Here is a 23,493-nt window from a genome sequence, read left to right on the forward strand (position 1 = left end):
ATGCATTTAGCATCTTGCGGATGGCAAAACAACATACACATGGTGAAGTACAACCACTCTGTTCCAGTCACCTCCACTCAAAAATACAATGTGCATGCAAAGCAAGGAGTTGTGCTGTTGATTTATAGCTGCTTATATGATTATTTTGTCTCTTAATGTACAGCTCCTTGACAACTACCAAAATGGTGTATCAAAGAGACAAGCTATTTGTGGTGCAAATTTGCTGACCTTTAGCATAGTAATATTGAAAGCTACATGGACAAAAATGCTCACCTTGGTGTAACTAACATGTCCTGGGTCATTTCTTGCAAAGAGAACATAACGTTGTGGTGGCTATATTGCAAAATAATCTTATAATTGGCATAAAACTCCACACAAACATATCTGTAGCAGAAAACTAACTGCACCATCGTATTCCTTGCCCCCAGAAACCCTAGAAACGATCCAATTGTTTGATCAATCGCTCGTACGGCAGCGAATTGATTGTGCCAACTCTCCAATGGAAGATTCACGTAGAAAATTTTATGCAAAATTTACGGAATTCCGGAATCGCTACCACCGGGTAGAAATTTGCTTCACGCATGCGCAGATTTAATTCGACGCCGCCCGCTCTTTGCATAGTATCTATGGTAAAACCGCAACAACGAGCCGGTAAGCAAAATGCTAAAGTCAGCATTTCACGAATACCGCAGAAATGTCATAATCGTATTAAATAAAGGTCTAATGTGAATTTATGTGATGACGTAATTCATATGTTGTCACGTGATATCATTAGGCGTGGCGTTTATTCGAGTAATAACGTGCGAGGTGAGAGGTTTCCGAAGAGGTTTCATGCTAGAGATAAGAAGCGCTCCGCTAATATCCACCTGTTTGTGATCACTCACTCCATCTTGGTATGATCATGTCAGAGAGCTGTGTTAAGACATGAGCGCAGCTGCTGGCGACAGTCGCGTTGACCCAGAGGCGTCCCTGCGTGATGAAGTAAGTGAAGCCTTTGGCGTACTATTGACTTGGTAATACACAAGTACTTCATTTATTGGATAACATAGCAATGCATAGACCATACTCGCTCATTTCGTTATGATTCATTTGGTCACTATAGCGAGTTGATGTTCACGTGTTGGTTGTGCCTGTTGTGGCGTGGAGAAGCGACCTGCGTTGTGCTTACAGCAGTATCTGTCTTGAATCAGTATCTGCCGGATTTGTAAGGTGAGCGCCTACACAATTGCAAAAAACATCAAACAGGTTTTCTAACTAGAGGCTTTTGTATGTGTTATCTATACTATAGTGTGTACAAGTTGAGCTGGATCCTGAAAAACAGCTAAAAATTAAAAGTAATTTTTTTTTCTCAAGAGAGTAAACATTTCAGCCAACCAGATGATTAATGGTGGCAGCAAAGGAGTCAACAACAGATACATACAGTTTGGCTCCATTACAAGTTTGGGAAAGGGCTGTAATGGGCATTGTATTTTTATGGCTTCCCATAGGAAATGTATGGTGAAAATTTTGATTGGCTGTAAATGTTATGTTGAACCAAAAGATTACATTGTGTGTAATAGAGGATATGCGTGCTATATTATTCGAAAGAAAAATGATCAATTACAGTAGTGCGGCGACGCTTTCCAAAAAAAGTTGACGGTGAACGACTACCGAAATTTTGTGAAAATCCCATACAAAAGTATGGGTAGCTAATGCGGCTCAGACTATAACTCACCACTAATGCTACAGGCAGGCTTTCTCTCGCCAGGTGTGTTACCTCCTAGATAGAAGAAATCACCTCTCCGTAAGAAACGCTGATAACTTCGCTAGGACTATAACTCACCACTAATGCTACGGGAAACCTTTCGCTCGTCAGTTATACTATCTCCTGGGTAGAAGAAGTCACCGCTCTGTAAGAATCGCTGATACTGCCACGCTATGAATCAATTCGCACTTCATTCACCGTCAAAAGATCACGTGCTTATTAGAATGTTTTCGGTATGCATATTGTCTATTCCATCCATGAATTATTAAATGTTTTTGATGATTCAGCTCAACGCGTACATGCTATACATTGTAGCCAAATCTAAAATGTGGACATCTTGATAATCAGGACACCTGTCCATGGTATCCTTTGTATAGTCCACATAGCCAGACCCTTTTCTTTCTTTTGTGTGGAGGTGGGGAAAGAAAAGGGTCTGGTGAACATAGTATAGCATTGTCGTTGGCCTATCCTGAGATTGTGGGGATTCTACTGCACAGCTTCCGGACTGTTTACTGGTCAAAAGACGTGTTTTGTTAATGGTTGCGTCATTTGTATTCTGTTGCCATAGATATTAAAGCAGTAGCTATGGTAATAAATTGCAAATGATGCGAAGGTCAGCAAATCACATCATTTGCATTAATAAATTAAACAATCCAGAAGCTGCGCAGTAGAATCCCCACAATATTGGGATAGGCCAACGGCAATGTTCACCAGACCCTTTCTTTTCCTGCCCCTACACTAAGAAAGAAAAGGGTCTGGTTACGCAAGACTATCTTTTGTATTAGTGTACACACATTTAGACCCCTGAAATCAGGACACCTCGGTAATAAGGACATCTTGATAATCAAGATGCTTGGTTGGCCACAAGGTGTGTGCTTCTACAACCTTACTACATAAAACTCAAGCAATAGGGATATGAAATCATATTTCAACTCAGTATCTCATTTTGTGTACCAAAATATGATGAATCACAAATATGAACCACACATATAATGCATACACCGTTGCCATTGTACTAGTTTCATTGGAAAAACCTAATGGTAAAACTTGACAAGCAAATTGTACCACTGAATTTTGCTTCATCGTATTTTAGTGAGGAAATAACTCTTGTACTGTAAGAGTACAGTTTCTTGGAGGATGGCAGCATGGAGCCTGGTTCAAAGAGTGCTCTGGATAGTGCTGTTCCAAAATTGTAAAGGAATTTTTTTTCCCAGTCCTCTGAAGGCCTGCCGTATTTTCTAATCATCCAACCAGGGGCCAATACACATGTACTGATATGGGCCTGCATCATGACCTGATATTCCAGGACAAGTTTGGGACCTTAACTAAGTGTCTGGATTATGTAGGTGTCCACATCAACAGTTTCCAGTGTACTTCAACCTACATGATGTACATCACTTAATACTGTCTATTAAAGCAATCTGTTAGTGTGCAGCCCAAGAATTAGCACAAACAAAAGCTTTATCCTTTACAATGGTTACCTAGGTATTTCTGATAAACACATACTGGCTAAAATGTATTTTGGACATGTGATAAATTGTTCAGAATTGTGTGAATGATGTGACATCATTAGTGTAAATGTGTAAGATCAAGTATTATGAGGTGTAGTTGTGTTACAAGCCCTGTGTAGCTTGTACACTGAAATCAGGACACCTTGATAATCAGGACACTTGTCCATGGTCCCATTTGTATTAGTGTACACACATTTAGACCCCTGAAATCAGGACACCTCACTAATAAAGACACCTTGATAATCATTTAGGCCTGACCATATTAAGCAGATGGCTGCCCACTTTACAACAAGGTATTAGTGTCCATACAATTTATATTTCTGAAATTGGGTACAAAGTTAGATGATACCTCTAATCATAACAACGTTGTATGCTGTGCCCTATTATTACTTATCTGTTAATAGGGTATTTGCTCACACGACCCTTGCTGGCCTGAGGGTGGAGATAACATCACAGATTAACCCCAGCTTGTTACCAGGACAATATGTGTTCCTTAAGAATCTTGGACGATGTTTTTCATGGGTATGTGTGTAGTGTACTGTGTCAGCTTGACTTTAATTATGTCAGCATGATTCTGGCTACCTAGACCACTAAACAGAACCCCTAATGGTTTTTAAACCACACTGCCACCATGTACAATCCACTGGAAGTTTGCTTCAAACAGTACGTGCCTATCTACTACTCTAAATGGTTTGTCTTGCTTCTATCCATGCCTGTATCGTTATTACTGTATCTTCTGGTATGAATGGAAATGTGAGGAACATGTGTTATTCTCAAGAATTTACCCAGTTAAACTCAAAGGCTGGATAGTAATAGTGTCAGTAAGATCAACATACTCTAATAGAACAGTCATCAAGATAAACTTACTCTAATAGAGCAGTCACTGTTAATGCTTATGAAGTACTCAAGGCAAAAGTGAAGTGAACTACAGGTGTACCGAAGATCCCATACTTAGCTAAGATGACCTCGTTAATAGGACCACCTTATTATTAAAGCCATATCTTATTGTTCTAAATGTGGTACAGTAGATCAGCAGTACCACAATTCTCAGAATGAGATTGTTTATTAGACTTCATCACTGGTGTGTGCTCTATTAGAGTAACACATTAGAGTGGTAGTAGTAGTAGTGGTAGTGGTTAAATAACATTCTGTATATATGTAAAACGGTTTATAGTGTTGAGTTAATATACTTAGTACTCCATTGGACACAATATGATCCCACATATCCCATGGCCCTCAGTACTAGTTCAATTTTGTGGCTAATACATTTCAAACATGAAATGATTGGTCCAGTGGTATACTACTGGTGGAGCATGGGATGAACCATAGCATATATACATGCTTGTCATCAAAATCTTGCTGCTTCTATTGACATATTGTACTTATTGTAGGTATCCAGTAGACAGGAGGAGACTATGACAGTTAACTTGTTCATTCCACCAATGGTAAGCTGCTGAATTTCAGCCACACCCACATTGTTTGCATGGTGTATATTATTATTATTATTAGACGGCTTCACCTGAGATTTTTGTCCTTGATGCTGCTTGTTTCCATGGTTTCCCCGAGGGTGTCATACACAGTAATCAAGGTGTTGTCAACTGCAGCAGTAGACGATCGCTACCACTTGGTGAGTTTGTTTGCATGGGTAGTGACATAATTATAAATCTGAGTTGAAATACAAGTAAATAAAACACAGACCTTCCGGGCTTTCCATCACATGTGGCAGTGCTTGAAATAAGGTAGAATAATAGATTTAGTAAAACATTGTTCAATGTTTTTTTTAAAACCTAAAAAGTCTAGTTGATGTTTTGTCTGGGTTCAATAATGAGTGCATTATTATGTCCAGCCAAAATGGGACATGGTTGGATAAACACCAATTTTGGTCAGAAAATATTAGGTGTCTGACCATTATTTCTCAGCACTGATGAAATGGATCCTGAATATTTGTCCCTTCAAAATTTAAATTGACTGTACAATTAGAATAATTATTTGAGTATTTGAGCAAAGCTCTGTTGTATATTATAAGACCCGGCATTAAATGGTTGTGGACCCAGTGCATACCAGATACTGGAGTAGACCTTATCAAAGCACCATGCTTCTCCAATCATTTTTAGCACCCTAGCAGTTAAACTGACCTCAGCATGTAGTAGACCAAACCCCAATGATTTTGGGTGATGATAAAAGTGTTTAGATAATGAACTGCTTGGCCCTTACACTATAATACAATGTGTGTTCCATCTGTCTTTATGTCATTCATTCACAGATCATGATCAGAGACGTGTTCCACCTCGTACAAACAGGACCATATCATTCTCTCCACACCGTCCTGATCAGAACTTAGTCTTTATGCAGCCTCGTGCTTCCTTCCCACTTAACTTTATACCAAGCAACAGCAAAACGTCTCGACAATTACCTAGTTTGTTACCACGCCAACAGCAACAGGCAAGGCAGCGTGCATATACTCTAGATGGCTCAGACTTGATGCATCATTTTAGCCAGTATGCTGACCAGGAAGAACCCACAGACCAAATGATCGATGGTGCACCAACTAACAATACCAACATTATAACTGATAATAATAATTATGCAACGTCTGGTAAAATGGGCAGTAGTAGTAATGCAGACAGCTCGTCGGATCACTCATACGGCATAGATGACTTACATCAAGACTCTGAGGTGTTAACTACGTCTCATGTTCCCAGTGTGCAGTCGTCGGCAACCCAATCACTTGTAGTAGCAGATTCTGCGATGACTTCATCGTTGTGTAGTACCACGTTACCATCAGGTCTTAATGGACACCAGCAACACTCCCCCTCCAAGTCAGCTATCAACACAGACAGTAGTAATGAGTCCAATCATAGTAACTTTTCTGGTAGTAAAGTCCCCAGTCCTAGGATGGACGTAAACCTCAACTTGACTGATTCAGTTATTACTGAAAATACAGAGGCTCTAGAGCGAGCGTTATTTGGTTCTAGAGGTGACGGTGAGGGAGCCAGTCTAACAAACAGTTTACTCAACATTTCTGGACCACCTACCACAGGCCACCCTGCTATTCATCAACTGCATCAAGATCATCAACTACATCAGGATTATCATCATTCATCGTATGTTAACCACCCACCTGAAGCCTTGCAGCATCGTAGTCGTGGTGACCACCACCAACAAGATGGCCACCAGTTGAATCACTATGGTAACAATAGTCAGTTGTCTGACATTGCTGGTAACAAACACGGACATGTGACTTCATCTGAAGAATATAGTGATTTTAATAATGAGATTACAACTTCAGGACTAGTACATCATGCTGCAGTGAGTAATTACTCATCAAGAGCTGAAGCAAATGAAGAAGATGGTACAATTACAAACCACTCTACACGAACATCACAGAAAGGACACAACTCACGGTCCTCGCCACAAAAGGGACACAGCTATATAAGAACTGCTAATAACAATGGACAGTCTAAACTCCAGCACACTGCTGCAATGGGTACACCAGCGACTACTTCCAGCCAATCACATCATAATGCTGAAGGTAGACAAGCTGTGAATGTTACTCCTGGTGGGAGAGTAACGTTTGGTGGCACCACAACAATTCCAGCTACCAACCCATCACCTAGTTCTAATGAAGGACTGGTACAACACAGCGGCTCTACACATCTTAACAATGATACAACATCTTCTCATGATTGTGATAGTTTAGCTGGCAGTGATCACACTGATAATTCTGTTCGGTTTCAACACAAGTCATTTGCTGGTGCAGCTAATCCATTACAGCAAAGCTGGAATGCTTCAGTGTCCTCAGACATGATGGCTGATCGTTGTTCAGTGGAGGGGGACAGTTGTGCACAGTCCAGGGCAGGACATAACACTTGTATGGCTCCTAATGGAGGTGTGATGTCTCCAGCTGTAATGATCAATGACTCAAATGTGGATCATGTGAGCTCTACCCCCATGGATCACATGACCTCCACAACTTTAAGTCATCATGTGAGCCCCTCTCCTGTGGATCATGTGAGCTCCAGTAACGTGGAACATCAGTTGGAACACACAATTAGTTCCCCTACTAAACAACACAGAAATAGTACTGAAAAATATGGTAATGAACCACATCAGTCATCATCTTCAAACAGTAGTCAGCCCCATTCCACAATAAATGATCATTCACCAACAGCAGCAGTGCCGGGCACAGTGAAAGATGATGTGGAGCAGCAAATGTCACATTCCACTCCCCTCAGCCAGAGAGGTGCTGGGGTGGGTACCAGCATGTTATTTACCTCATCTCCTCTGCCACCCATCACCAGTTCAGCAGAGAAGAAATCAGCTGGTGAAGCATCTACTGCTAAACCAGTTGAGATGGATGAAGGTGTGTGGCATATACCATGTTAGTTAGTGTTATGTGTTGTTTGTGTAGTTAACCAGTTGTTAGCACAATTGAGGGTGGCTAGGGATGATAGGTGAGTGTAATAATGTATACATGTAATGCTAGCATAATACTTACAAGGTATTATTACAACTTTGTTTGTGTGCCTTATTAGGAAAACACTAGAAAATGTCAAGAAGGGATTGTCTGAGTCAGTAAAGAACCTACAAAGAGCTAACAGAGCTGCTCAAGAGAGAGGTATGTATGGGTGTGCGCATGCATGCGTGTGTGTGTGTGTGTGTGTGTGTTGCTATTAATCTTTCTCACTATTGCTATACTTACATTATCCTACAGAGGAGAAGAAATGGAAGAAGATGTATTTCCAGGAAAAGAAAGCTACTCAGATTAACGAGGATCGACTGAGGAGACTGAGAAGTGAGGTCCACAGAAGGATGGGTACCATGGCAACCGGCAACACTCAAAGTGACACTCCCATGAGAGGTGAGCATGTGATGTAGTTATGTGTTGTACTGTGCAACTGTGTTTGAAAATCATTATAAACAGTGGTATGTATGGGTCTAGTTTTAGTATACAACCTGTAATGTGGACACTTGAGGACACCTACATAATCCAGACACTTAGTTAAGGTCCCAAGGTATCCCTTAGTACATAAACTGACCTGGAAAATCAGGACACCTTGATAATCAGGACACCTTGATAATCAGGACACCTTGATAATCAGGACACCTTGATAATCAGGACACTATTGGCCGGTCCTTAAGTGTCCATATTACAAACTGGTTCCAGTGTATGTTGCATTCTACAGTCAGTTGGGTCTACTACGCTATTAAAGCATACACACCTACAAGTAGTATAATGTGACGTACAATTCTTGTTGTAGATGTGTATGGGATGTTGAGTCCAGCGGTAACCAGTGAGGGACCATCAGAAGCAGTGAGTGGTTAATTTGTAGTATTGGTTGAAGTTACAGTAGGATTATAACTGTTCTGACTATTAAAGTGTCAAAGTCTACTGAAGTAGACACACCAGTGTGTCTACTGTCCATTATAACTGTAGTTGTGTGTCTATTACCCATATAGAAAATGTCTCTTAAGTGCTTTTGCAGAAAATTTTGTAGAGAATTTCATAGAGAAATTATATGATGGTAAACGTCCAATTTTTTGTTTGTTATTTAATTGTTACTATCAGCATCTATACTTACAAAATTGTGCACTCTAATAATTTCACTACGCGACAGTTTTATTCTGAATGTCATAATAAATTATTTTTAGTTTACACTACTTGTATTGTAGGCTGTTAAATGAATGCAGCCTTTCTTTGAGCTGTAACATTTTAAACTAAGTAGTAAAGTATGGTATTTATTTTACACTCTTAAGTGTAACAGTACACAAACAGTGTACAGTGTGTGGTATACATGTGGTGTATTACTCCCTTATTGTGTGTAGCTCAATGTGAAGATCCAATGTGCTCGTATTGAGAGGGAACTTGTTAAACTAAGACAACGACTGTCAGCAGCAAAAGAGAAATTGAAGGCAGAAAGAGAAGTGAGTCATTGCTGGTATCATAGAGTCTGGTTGTTAGGCACATCCACTTATCAAAACTTCCCCAAAAATTTAATTATTTTGTTAAGCTCATGAGCCTAATAAAAAATCTTGTTGTTTATGAATTCAAACTCTTTGAGTGGTGTGATATGCAGCAGACATGTATACTAATACATATTTGAAGCCCAGTTCCTTCATGTTGAGTATGAGAGAAGACCATTTTGCTTGGTATAAATTCACATTATTATTGGCCATGTACCTTTTTGAGCCTTGCACAGTTGACATACCTCTAGCACTTCTTCTCTTTCAGCTGACCTCGTCTTAGAGTTTCATGTTTGTCCACATGCACTTTATCAACCATGATTAAAGGAGTATATGCTTAGTGAATGATATGTACTTAACAATCAGACTCTACTGTATACCAGTAGTATTGTGTGAGGGTATACTGTAATTGTGTATTGCAACATATTCTGAATTGCATTAGGTAACTACCGCAATTTGCTTAATTTTCGTACAAAAAAATTTTTGTGATAAATTTCATGTAAAATATTTTTGTCTAAAATAAGATTTATGTGAATGACTGCTCTATTAGAGTAGTTTAATGTCGTGTATAAAATTTTGTCTAAGAAATTTTCGTACAAGTTTTGTATACGAAAATTGTTTTACAACCATATCACTTTGTACAAGTTAAATGTTTTAAAATTTTACACCAGTGAAATTGTTTTGTATCTTTACATATGTATTGCCTACAATAAGTCAAGTGATTTCTCATCAATTTTCAAATTTACGCTACATTTAGTGAATCAGTTCACTTACAGTTTACAAATGATGTCCCGCCTTTTGAACCACAAATTTCTGACCTTTTCAATGTACATGTTAATACAATAGTTGTCACTACCAACAGTACATATTTTATTATATGATGTACTCTTGTTACTACATATGTTGTAATGCTACAGGTTAGGATGGCAGCTGAGGCAGAAAACAAGGCAATACGCAAGAACGTTCTCCAACAGAAAATTAACTGTACTCTAACACGGACTGTCTAGGTGACCTTCATCTCCATACCAATGTGTACATATGATTAATTTCTATTCCCAAATTACATTCTGTATGAATACAATTCCATACCACATGCCGTGTGACTGCAATTGAATTGATTTTGTAAAAATTTAATTTTGTGCTTATTGTAAAGATTATGTGAATAAATGTCATTACAAAAACATGTCCTTGAAATATTCATCAAATTCATGTTCTTTTGATTTTTCCACTTCACCGACTGGTACAGGTTTGCTCCAAATATCACTAGCCACTTCAGTACAACTTCCTGGTACTGCCTGAGGTGGTACTGTTATTTCACTGTCTTCGTCGGAATTGCTATTCGCTTCCTTCTTGCGTTTCTTTGCTTTCTTGTGTTCATGTTTGTGTTTACGCTTGCGAGATGAATCTCCATCTTTATCACTGTGTTTTGGTTTCCACTTTCGTCGTTTGTGATGGTAGTTCAGTTTTCCAGAACATTGTGGACACAGTCTCAGCTTCACTAATGCATTCTTTTTCTCACCATGTTCCATGTAGCCAAAATTCACTTCCCAACTTTGAAGGTCAGACATCTCGTCACAATGTTTGTTACCACACACAAATTGGCCTTTACCACTTACAACTTCTTTCTCCACCCGCCATCGCAGCGCAATCTTGTTTTCCTTATACCTGCTAAGATCAGAGATGCTGTACTCTTTAAATAATTTATCATAATAAGCTTTGGCTAGCTTGGACTCCCAGCCAAGTGGTTCATCCTCATGGTCCCACAAAAAACAATGTTGTTCCTTCAATACATCATAGTCATTCTTATCACTTTCTGATGACCTCTTAAACTGTTCTATCCCCTTGCCATGTGTTAGAAGGTAATTGTTGATCAGCTGCTTATGTCTGCTGTAGGCATCCAAGGCTAACAGGTGATGACGTCGTAGTCTCCATTCTTCCTTGTCTCGTTCTGCCTCAAGGTGTCGTTTGGATGCTACCTGTTGGTTGTGATGAGACGTGACTGATGAGTGAGCTAGTGGGTCATCCCGCCACGTCTTGCGTCGTTTCTCTGGATCAGTGTCAAACTCAGAGTCATAATCTCCAACTTCAAAACTGGCTGCCATTACATCCTAAATGTACAGAATAAATATTGACACATAGTGATAGTGATAAGATTCCAGCCACTTTGCACACATTAGGAGAAATTTGAGTTGGCTGGTGACATCCCTGTTAAGCAGGTGGCAAATTAGGCAGGTCACTTTGTACATGGAATTTTTTTTTCTACGTAAAATTATTGTATGTTTTAACAATAGCCTACAGCAATGCATCTACTGTACTTTCAAGAAAGGCCAATCATTATGTGATGACTAATGCACATTTTGGACCCCCAGATCAGGAGGTCCCAATAATACACTACAGACATTCTCTGTACCGCTGTGACATATCAGACTCACTCACATTCAACATACTATTTGTCCTGAATAAAGCAATATAGAAATTGTTATAAGGCAATCTTGCACTGCAGTAGGAACAAAATCTGAATTTTGTTTATTTAACATTTTGAAGTTCAGTTTTGAAGTTCAGTCTCAAATCTTACTGGCAAGTTTGCCAGCTAATACGTATCTGTTGGAATAGTTATGGCAGATCACTTGCCAACAGTGGCCATTCTAGATCAGGTGTGCCAGTCTTCATACTGTAAAATATGCTACAGTACCAATGGGTGTGCTGACTTGAAATAATGATACTAACCACCACACACTACACTTAAACAACAGATGAGAGAGAGAATATGCACATTTACATATCATTAACTCGTGGATGTCAATTTGAGTAGCTTGAAGTACATTCGAAGGTGGCGTCCTAAGAAAAGAGGACAAAATGAAGATGGGTATGTAAGAGATCCATAAGAATGATATTGCTGGTGCTGTTGCATGGCCTGGTGTAATGTGTACAATTATCTAGCTCTTACCGTCAGTTAGTACACTGAAGCAGATGGAGAGCCTGTATAAACCTTTACAGATAGGTTTAACTTTTTGGTTAAGCAGCATTGCAGTGTTTTGGCCACAAACAGAAGAATTATTTGTTTTTGTCTGCTATTAAACTCAAAGTTTATCATCAATACCACTCGGTAGCCACTAATGGAGAAGTGCTATGTGACCATTGTACATGCATGGCTGGGTTGGGAGAGGCTCGTAGCTGTTGCTGTGCTCTTCACTGCCCAAACCAATACTCTCAGTGTAGTTCAACATCTTTACCATGACCACTAAACTTTCGCTTTTGAATCATAACTTTAATTAAATACCATCAAATTATGAACATAGTGGCATGCTTTAAAGCATAGATATACTACTCCTAATAGGGATTGGAAATGGTGTCACGTGCCAGAAATAGGCTTGTTTCGAATGTTAAGGGTAGTTTCCGTAATTTGTATCGTATATACTAATTTAATTGGCCCCTAATGAAGTTTTAAAGGTTTTGCAAGCGTGACTTACAACCTAAGAGCGAAGTGTGTTACCATCCTACTAGCTTTGTTCCATAACTTTGGCAATAGATTAAAGCTCGAAACACAAATGGTTACACTAGACAGCAGCTGTGCAGAGTTAGAAGAACAGAACACGACGCTACAACAACACCTATCCAAGTTGTAGCCAAGGAAATACACAGCGTTTAAACTAGAGGTGTGGCTTCAATTCTAATGGTTCTAGAAAGCCACATATCATTGATAACAGAAGGTGTACACAGCTGCTACAGGAACAGAAACGTACCTTGGTGTAGAAGCGATACCGAAATGGCACGATATGACAAGTTTCTTTTGTGGGAAAGGCCAGTCAATGGCTTCCACCAAAGCAACTTGTATCGCTCAACCTTAGAGAATTTTCATATTCTACTAAACCTACACTGATAGTCTACAGTAAAGAGAAATGTTAGTCTTTTCATGCTGTTCAAAGCGGTAACAAGCGAAACGCGCCTCATATCTAACCAGTGACGTCAATTGTACAGGTAGTATACGATGCCATTTCCAATCCCTATTAAGAGTCGTATATCTATGGCCAAAGAAACAAACACACACAGCGTTGAAAAGTCAAACAAAGAAGACATTGGAAAACCACCACTTACAGCTATCAAAACAAGAATTTTGTTACTGTTTGTCTCAGAATTAAAGTCCTACGAATACACCTTACTACGTTAATGGTATACTACATGCTTTAAAACAATTGTAATAAAATATATTACAATATTTTATGTAGCAAGCTTCCAAGGTTGAAGAGGAAACATGGCAACAGTCAAACAGCAAGGGTATGGCTTGAACAACGATCAGGGTAAGTCACAGTCTTAAAGCTACACAGTGTGTTGCATACAGAGCTATCCACTGTATCCAACCCCTCAGTTTCTACCCACAATAGGTCTAGTTTTACTCAGAGGCTTATGCATATGGGTGTAGCCATGAGTAAGATTGATGGTGCTATCTCCTTACAACACCACAGCATACACAATATGATGTACAGTATGATAGTATTGTACCCCAAATTTGCAGCCCTTGTGACATGCTTTCCAGTAAACAATAAATTCATAATTGTGTACACTACTAGGGAATTACAACTAGCAGACTCACCGTCGTTGTTTTCTCGGTACACTCCACTCCTGTCACCTGCCTGCTTCCATTTAACGCTCAACAAATCACGTGATCATTTATTCAGTACGGGAAAATGCCTAAGAAAGACAAAGGGTTCTCCAAGCTCAATCATGAGGCGATCGAGTTAAACACATTTCACGAAAGCGAATCAGATGACGAGGTTGGCATGCGTGTGGGAACACCTTCGTTTGATTGCGCGACGTGTGGACTAACCAAGTAAGGTACCACCCCACCCTTTAAATGTTCAAGTCCTTGAGATGCCATTGTAACACTCAATTTGACGCGTAGTGTAGAGGTTTTATATCAATGTAAAGTTGTCTACAATTTCAAATGTGTGTACAATCAGTAAGCTTGATGCTAATTAACTAGTTACATATAAAAATGTGTTTCAAGGTGAATATAGAAGTTTGGATCCAATGATTTCATAGTTGGCAGATGTTGGTTGATCATTTTAATTTACCCCAAGGTTAATTAAAGAGTTATTATCACATCTGTAGTTGACACTTGAGGACACCTTTAGCTACATCATCCAGACACTTGTTTATTTTGTCTCAACAGACAGGGTTGCACCAAAAGGCTCAGCCTGTACAAGGGTGCCTCCCCAAGATACATACAACATACACAACACACAACTACATAGTCTAAATTATACACATAACTAAAAACAAGCACAGAAACAAAAGAAATATACACAAACCCAAAATATAAGTTCTCATAGCTTTCCGAAAGGTCTCCACCTTGGTGAGAGACAATATGCAGTGTTTAGTTAAGGTCTCAGAGTATTCCTTTGTACATAAACTGACCAGGAAATACGGACACCTTGACAATAAGGACATTTTACCATAGTGTTTTGTCATTATGTTAATGCGTGTAATATATTTCTTAAGGTCACGATGGAGTATTGTCATGACGGTAGTGGTGGCCAGCCTACTGGTCTCGTGTCTCTTTCTGTTTTTGTACTTTGCATATCGGGACAGTCAGCTCACTAACCGTCTGAATGAATTAGAAGACAGACTTGGTGAGAGTTCATCATCATCATCATCCAGTCATGGACAAGCATCAGGTATGGTCGTGGTTATAGCTAAGTTCAATGTTTCATTGTCAGCATTCTTTGTTAAATGGCCTCACCTCTTGTAGTATATACGATGTCCTTTATTCGGAGGGTTTTTATAGAGAGGTTCCACTGTATATTCATGCATCTAACCAGTTGGAGGCACTGGTTTCTGGAAGCCCCGTTTTGATGTGGCTATAACTTTGTGGGCTGTACCACCAAACTCACATAGCTGTGTAGTTGAGATCTTGGAAATTCCCTTTAATAGTCTTACAAGTGTCCTACAAATGTCAATATTCTCATCACAAGTTCCCTTTAATATTCCCACAATTGATTGGAGGACTGTCCTTGTACATACGAAATCGTCAAACTTAGTTTTAAGACAAATGGTTTACTTTAGATAGAACAATGGCTGGGCACCTTAGGGCTAGTTCCCTTATAATTTTTATTGTATTTAATTAGTGAGGAGGTTGGTCAAGTGTACTGTTGACAGTGTTCTTACATCCTTTACTATCAGACTTCTAGTGGGGCAATATCATGCCAATGTGATTATGTATGATTTGGGACATTTACAAATTGAGTTATGTTATTAGCTGTCTGGGTTTACACTTGTGTGGTACATTTTATATTGTCCAATATGTATCAAGCTTGTCAGCAAGTGCCCTCATGAACACAAGGTGCTATCTAAAAATTGTTCTGCTAAAGACACTAACTACCGTTATCATCACTTCAGCAGTTTAGCTATGTTTGGGACCTACTTGACATGGTCACTATAATGAGGTCTTGTGGTCATGAACAGTGTTGGGGCAATTACTTTTAAAAGTAACTTGTTACAGTTACATGTTACCCAAAAAATAAAGTAACTATAATAATATTACATAATATATTACTTTCTGTCCACAGCCTTAAGCTGTCACGTGTGAAACTACCACCTTATCACGTGACATGATTATGTTGTTGGACAATGTGCAAATCTTGGTCATAAGTAAGAGGCTGGTGAATAAGCTTCATTCAGTAGGCTTCATTACTTCGTTGTGGATAGGCATTACCCAGTGGATTAGTAACGAGATTAGTAACTTCGTTACTTGCTGTAATACTAATAATATTACGTAATATTACACTCGTTACAGTTGGTGTAAACACGCATTCCCAAAAAGTTCTATGTGGGTTTGAGGTTGTGAAGTACAGCTTAACTTCATGGTCTCATTGTAGTGACCATGTCAAGTAGGCCCCAAACATAGCTAAGGTGTTCTTCATGACCAGTGTTGGGGGTAACGCATTATGTAATAATTATTACTTTTGTGGTAGCAAAGTAATATATACAAGCATTCATGTGGAGTAGCTTAACTATTGATTGAAAGTCGAAGTTTAAATGAACCCTGTGTGTAATTACAGTGGCTTGCTTGTTATGACGTGATAAACAACAGTGACTCACATTTCCATTTTCTGTGTTTCAAAATTCTTGCCACATGTTTAATTTTGATTGTGGGTTTAATCACATGACCCATATATGGCCTGATAGAAAATTTTATGCAAAGCGAATGAAATATAAGTTTAAGAGTTACAGCACTCCGTGTATTTGTTAAATTTAGATCCAGTTTTCGGTTAATACATACTTCATTATAGTAACCAAGTACGTATGTTTGAGACCTGATTCTTACTAATAATGTTATGCAAATACACCTTGATACCTACTTGACAATTAAGATATAACATTGTATACCCCATTGTTTAGAAGTATCAGATCTAGCTGCCAAAATTGATGAGCTAGCCAAAAGACTCAACGATACTACAAATATGTTACTGCAGACAATGGGACAAGTCAACGATGATTGCCGTGCTGTAGTGATTAACCAAACTGAGTTTGTTGTTAACAAGGTTAGTTTATTCATAGCTCTGTTTGAATACAGCTACTATTCCAGGGGGAGGAGTGTAATGAAAGTTGTAACAATTAAATAGAAATTTTCATTTTGCAGCCATACATGCATGTGGGTCAGTTTATGGCGTAGAAACTCTAGTAATTTACTGCTGCAGTGTATTACATGTAGATACTGAGGCATTGCTTGCTACTCTTAATTGCTAGACAATTGTACTGAGTCAAACAGGCTTGCATTTCAGGCCCTACTACTGTGATATATTGGTTGATGAAACATATTGCTGCAATAGTGTGTGTATTAGTATGTTGATTAGGTATATGCTCTATTAGAGTATTCTGTGCTGTGTGTGTTTTGAATCAAGTCAACATTTGAGGTTTAGTTGTAGTGCCACACAGCTGAAAACAGTGTGTTACGCATACCAAAAGAGTAGTAAAACATTTTTCAAGCTAAACCACTACAAGCAGATGCTACCAACATTTGACACTATGTCATCATGGAGTTGATGTTGCTACACAACCAGTACACCATTAGAAATGTCATGGTAGGATGGACGTACTAACAAAGAATGTTATAGGAGAGTAGCTGAATGACTGTTTTGGTCGAGTATATTGGCTGAAACAACTGCTAATACCCAAGTACTCGTTAAGGATCTCAGATAGCAAATTGATACTCGAGTTCTCGTAGTGATCACATGACCCAGCTCACTTGATGCATTTGCCATCAGGGAGGGACACAATGAAGGCTGTAGAGGACATAATTTCTTGTTCAGTAACACTATAACAACTTTAATCACTGTTCTTACTAGAAAAAGCTGTAAATTACTAAAAGTCAGTATAAAACATGTCACATGTTTTGACAACAAGTAACTAGTATTTGTGAGTACTTAATCGCCAACTGTAGAGCGTACTTGAATACAACACAACCATGATCATTTTAGCCCTAGTTCATTTATATATTAACACAAGTGCAGAAATAACATGAAAATTATTCCATTAATCTAGCTCAGGTGTCACACCATGTCTTAACACATGTGACTCTAATTCCAGTACCTTAAAGAGTGATAAATACTTTGTACACTGAGACCACAGCTTGGACTTTCTCCATTCTGCAACAAAATTCATAAGCACTTGACTGTTAGGGAGTTACAAAGTAAAGGTGGCAAACACATTTATGCAACTTGCCAGTGCCATGTGTAATTCCACAACACTTTCCTCAAACTAGAATACAATATTACAGACAAAATTCAGGTGACAAATGTAAACAGCACCTCTAAATATTTATGTAACTTTAACCATGCTGAAGTTGTAGTACTAATCTACATGGTACCATGTACCTGTGTACACTACTGAGCTGTAAATCTCTCCACTTCTATAGACCAAGAATTTGAATGCTGCTCTGAAGGAAGTGAAGGCAACACAATCTGAAATACAAGAGAACAAACACACAATGGCTGGCTTTATGGGAACATTTGAAAAGTTAGATAAGGGCATCTCAGAGTTGACCAAGTCACATGGGGACCTGCAGGAGACGGTGGATAAGTTAAAGGGTAACATGGAACAGACAAGCACTAACGTGGCTACCTTAAAGGTGTGTACCAATACCATTAGTCTGATAGTGAATTAAATCCTGTAACTACTGTTTATTGTTCTCTTGAGTAAGCTGGGAATTCTAATTTAAGGTACCCAGTGTTTGCAAATAGTTACCAACTGTTTTTCACACAATTGGTAAGGTTTAAGTGGAACCTCAGGTATCCTTTACTCACCTTCACCTGTGAGTATACATTCTTTTATCTGTCTGTGAATGAATGATTTTCTTTTACCTTAACATTTTTGTGATTGAACTGGCATGCAAGTGGTTGGATAAGGGGAAGTCCCACTGTAGTGTGAATACACAACCTAGTGTGAATATATTATGTACTTCTTGACTGTGTCATTCTGTTTATCCTGATTCAGGCAGAGTTGAAGGGTTTAGAGATGACAGCTCAGAATCACACAGATGAGATAACCAACATCACCTCATACTGTCATCAACATGTTGATCTTCTGCATGATCAACTGGGTAGTGTGAACGTGTCCATGACAACAGAGATGTTGTCAATGGCAACCAATATGTCATCAATGGAAACTGAATTGTTGTCAATGAATACTCAGATGTCATTGATGTCAAGTCAGATGTCCTTCATGTGGAGGAACATGTCACTAGATGGTTCAGTAAGTCACACGTGTTGATTGTATGAACATTCAGAATGACAGCTAAAATTGATTTGGGTCTTTATTATAAGCATTCTTATAGTATACATATCGGAACTCATTGCTTCCTGGATTGGTTGTTCAGTTCAGCTGCAAATTAATCCATGAAACAGACACTCTAATACAATTCTATTTACCTTGTTAATTGCTGTCCCAAATAAATTTCTTTTAGTACATGCACAGCTCACAGGATACTGTTTCAGTAGCATATGTGTGTATTATGAAATACATTTGTGTATCTTTTAGTTCTTATGAACCTCCTAAGCAGCAGTAACTTGTTGATTTTGTTTCAATGAATTATTTGCCAGTGTTCTACTAAAGTTTTATGTATTGTTTTGTTGTACTCAGATCTCTACTAATGCTACTGATAGATTATTAGACACAGTTGTACCACTACTAACAGACCCATTGTTCATGAGTAACCTTACCTCTGCCATAACTGCAATGGTAAGTGTATGTGGTGTAGTGTAGTGTGCGTGCATGGACGTGTGCATGTGTGTGTGTGTGTATTGTGTCTTCAACTCTGCCTTTTAGGTGGAGAATTTCAACTGGTCTGCCATCTTACCACTGATACAACCATTGCTTAACATGTCAACACCACAAGAGAATAGTGAAGATATTAGTGTTGTAAGTTGGTAACTGTCATACTGGCTAGCTAGTACATGATGTAGCTGATGGTTTAAATGAAGCTCATATTGTAAATACAACAATCGAGGCATGAAATTTGTTTCACTTATACGCTAGTATTAAACGTCATGATATCTTCATGACTCTTGTGTGCACAAACAAGTAAGGTAACTTAAACTACAGGTGTTCTGCTTCAGTCATAAGATACTCTAATAGGACAGTAATAGTCAAAGCTTCCTTTTTTTCATGCTAAAGCTAAACATTTGCCATATAAAGTAATACTAGTTATTTCCAGTCTGGCTGATTGTGTTACTGCCTAATACTTGTATGCAGATTGAAAACACGTAAATTTTTATTTTTCTTGTATGCATACAATCTTTATTCATGAATATTGTGTTTATCTTATAGTTTAATAGTAACCTTACTGAACTGTGGGAACAAGTTGGTCTATTGAAGGATGGACTTCTACAAGTGAACAATTCTTTACAAGAATTAACGTCTCACTTGCATGTAGGATTTTTGCCTACCCCATCACCGACAGAGTCCACTAATAACACAGAGATAACACCATCTCCTAGTCACAAAGCTAACAGTACTAGTTCTGAAACAGGTTTGTGAAGTGACCAATTGTTGATAAACAGGGACCAGAACACCTGAGTACCACATTTATTCGTTATGGCATTCAAATAAGTAAATTTGAATAAATGAAGCTCAGGTGCAGAGCTCCATTCAACTTCTCTAATAGAACATACACCTCTTGTTATAATTTTTTGTTTGTTTTGGTCAGGTCAAGGTCCCACTGTGTTATTACACTATTCACATCTTTGTCTAGGTTAGAGACCTAGCATGAAGATCTTTATGAATTTTATAAACTAAGGTGAAGACTAGGTTTTTACAATGTACAAAGGTCCAAGGGCAAGGCCTCTAACCAACTTAGGAGTGTTAATGACGGTATTAACATATTTTTTTAAAAATTATTGATTTAAAAATGAAGTAGGGTTCCAAGCGATAAACACAATTGAATTAAGAGATGAATAATAATAATATTACAACATAGCCCTGTGGGAATCCCTACATTGGCATGTCATAACAATTGTTTTATTCAATACAATGCCAAAGTAGGGATTTTCCCTCAGGGCTATGCTGTAATACCATTATTCATATATTGTTTTATCACTTGGATCCCTACTTCATTCTTAAATTAAATACACTAGTTTGTTTATTTTCTGTTATAACATACAGCTATATGATGTACACATGTGACTGTTCTATTAGAATACCAAACGTGGCTGTTGTATTAGGGTGACTGCTTTATTTGAGTATCTTGGAGGACCTCCTACTTGGTATTTTCAAGGGGCGTGGTCTTTCTGTGCCTCTTTTACACCATGCTATCAGTAAGAGGCGTGGTCGATATGATTAGGAACTCTTTAAGCGCCACTCCTTCAGCACTTATAAGCTTCTGATATGATTGATCACAGTAAATGCAACTAGATTATTAAGAGGCATGTCACGGTGCTAGATCATAAAGGGATGGTCCTATTGTGCAACCACAGTAGCTAGTAATACCTCTTATAGCAGTTTGAGTGAATTAAATGATTTTATGAGATCCAATACGGACAGTGTTGATATGAAAAATTAATGTCTTAATTTTGTTTTGTTGCTTGAAGATGATGACCAGCATGATTGAAGATAAAAAGGAAAGGCGAGGTGTAAAGGGCAGACACTCGTAGGAACTGCAAAAGTTATATACCACTGGTGATTTTCTATTGAATATGGTAGTTTTGTGACTAGTCAGGCAGTTCAGGTTTGGGTTTTTATGGTATTTGTTCTTCTGTAGGGTTTTATGCTATATCAGGCAGTAACACTAAGACTCTTCCATAAAAGTGCTTTTTGGTCACATGGATGTTACTATAATTGTTTTTATGGGCAGAATTTTTTGGGGGGGAAAGGAGGTCTCTACAGTACTACTGTACTGTATGATATAGGATTGGATTATATGTTGTTTTAAAATCATCAAGAGCAGAAGAAATCAAAGCTCACACCGTATCACTGCTTCCTAAATTTATAGATAAAGGCTTACTTGAAGACAAATTACATCATATTATGGTATAATTATGCTGTTTTTAAATCATTAAATCACTTGAGAGAAAATTCAGCGGTTGTGACTTCTTCATCCACGACACATGGTGACTTGTCTGTTCATCAACATAGATACAACATTAAACTCTACCTCTCATAATCCTTGAGTGACTGGTTGCCTGCTATAAGCTACACATTAGCCTGCAATAATGACCTTCCAAACGTCAAAGCGTATTATACATACTTATTACTGCTACTACTATTTTACTACAGCTGCTCAGACTGTTAGTGTGGAGGAGACAATAACTAATGATATCTCATCTGCTGGAAATACTACAATGTCATCTTCCATTCCTGCAACTGTTGTATCAATTCCTTCTCCGTCCACCCATGTGGCACCATTACCACGTCCTAATGCAAGTGTTGTGGTAACAGTATCCAGTGCTATTGGAGTAGAAATTGTATTAACTTCATCACTCAGTGCTGTTGTCACACCAGTAGTAGTTGCTAACAAGACTGCAAACCTTATTAAGGGGATCAGTGCTCTTGAAGGTAATAATCTTATTGTACATGTGGTTGAATGGCTGTACTGTGTATTCATTGCAAAGTGCAATTTTGTATATGTGGCTTTGAGGCTCTGCCCGTTTGAAATATTTGCATTATAAGAGAAACCTTATTGAGTGTTTGTGGTCTTCATTTTTGTAGATTTCTTAATAAACAAGTTTGACTTGTTAGACAAGGATGATGACAATCAATTAACAGTCAATGAATCTGGATTTTCTCAATCTTTGTTTAACATGCTTGACTCAAACAAAGACACTTTCCTTACACCTGAAGAGATACAACAACAAATAGCATATCTGCAGATTAAACTAGATACACTACAGCTTTCTACTACAGATACTGGTAGTTCTAATAAGACATCTAACATTTCTGAAGTGTCAACAATTAAGACTGAGCCACTCACCACTGAAGCTACTCCAACAGTTCTCTCTACCAATGAGAGCCAGCCACTCACTGAAGCTACTCCAACTGTTCTTGCAACCAGTGAGAGTCAGCCACTCACTGAAGCAGTTCCCTCAGCCAGTGAAACAGTTGTCATAACCAGCAGCCCTGGCCTCAACTCTACATCTCTAACAGTTAGCCCAACATCCACAACATCATCATCATCCACGATATCTAGTTCATCAGTTACACCCACACAAAGTAGTAGTATTAAAGATTTAGAGGCTGATCTACAAGAATTTTTGCCACGACACAATGATATACAATAATTATGCTAATTCTATTTTCTATTGTATTTGTATGATAATTACAGCAGCTGTGTGTATGTGTGGTCACATGTGCAACCTTGTTTATAATTTTCATGATAATCATTATAATGGTAATAGACTGTAGATTGTATATATGATTAAATTTATTCATGCAGTTGCAGAAAATACAGTAATGACATAACGCTGTGTAACGGTGTCTTGATCTGGGCAGTTTTCAGTATGCTCACAAATCACTCGACCATATTTTATCTTATGATAATGCACTTTATAGATCTTTTGCCAGTTTAGCTAGTTGCTTGGATTTTGCTAACAGCAAAATTTATAGTGTGGGAACTTACCTACATGTTAACTGATTAGCTACCAACAGGTGCAGATGTCAGGCTTATTGTAACTACTGATCGTGATTTGTGCACTTCATGGCCATGATGTAATAATTTTTAGTGTCATTCAGAGCTATTGTATATACCGTAATTTGATTTATTCTTTGTAGCTAAAAAAATTTTCG

At 38.3% G+C, this 23,493-nt stretch overlaps 3 protein-coding genes across 3 annotated transcripts; 2 read left to right on the forward strand and 1 right to left on the reverse strand.

Annotated features, from left to right (window-relative positions):
* Window positions 1-767: 767 nt before the first annotated feature.
* LOC136257083 (uncharacterized) lies at window positions 768-10,437 on the forward strand. The gene is made up of 12 exons (XM_066050202.1): window positions 768-981; window positions 1,103-1,209; window positions 3,660-3,777; window positions 4,647-4,700; window positions 4,765-4,882; window positions 5,519-7,618; window positions 7,667-7,709; window positions 7,791-7,873; window positions 7,970-8,116; window positions 8,517-8,569; window positions 9,082-9,180; window positions 10,137-10,437. The coding sequence occupies exons 1-12, from the start codon at window positions 925-927 to the stop codon at window positions 10,224-10,226; spliced, it is 3,069 nt and encodes a 1,022-aa protein (XP_065906274.1). The 5' UTR covers window positions 768-924; the 3' UTR covers window positions 10,227-10,437.
* Window positions 10,262-13,905, reverse strand: LOC136257098 (protein FRA10AC1-like). The gene is made up of 2 exons (XM_066050228.1): window positions 13,811-13,905; window positions 10,262-11,327 (listed from the first exon to the last, which is right to left on the reverse strand). Exon 2 carries the CDS (start codon window positions 11,319-11,321, stop codon window positions 10,392-10,394), a length of 930 nt encoding a protein of 309 aa, XP_065906300.1. The 5' UTR covers window positions 11,322-11,327; window positions 13,811-13,905; the 3' UTR covers window positions 10,262-10,391.
* On the forward strand, window positions 13,865-23,153 carry LOC136257087 (uncharacterized). Its single transcript, XM_066050209.1, has 10 exons — window positions 13,865-14,047; window positions 14,719-14,894; window positions 16,618-16,760; window positions 18,134-18,346; window positions 18,712-18,969; window positions 19,357-19,455; window positions 19,543-19,635; window positions 20,044-20,245; window positions 21,988-22,266; window positions 22,420-23,153. Exons 1-10 carry the CDS (start codon window positions 13,905-13,907, stop codon window positions 22,986-22,988), a joined length of 2,175 nt encoding a protein of 724 aa, XP_065906281.1. The 5' UTR covers window positions 13,865-13,904; the 3' UTR covers window positions 22,989-23,153.
* Window positions 23,154-23,493: the final 340 nt, after the last annotated feature.

Source organism: Dysidea avara, chromosome 5 (genome assembly GCF_963678975.1).
Source record: "Dysidea avara chromosome 5, odDysAvar1.4, whole genome shotgun sequence".
Taxonomy (NCBI): Eukaryota; Metazoa; Porifera; class Demospongiae; order Dictyoceratida; family Dysideidae; genus Dysidea; species Dysidea avara.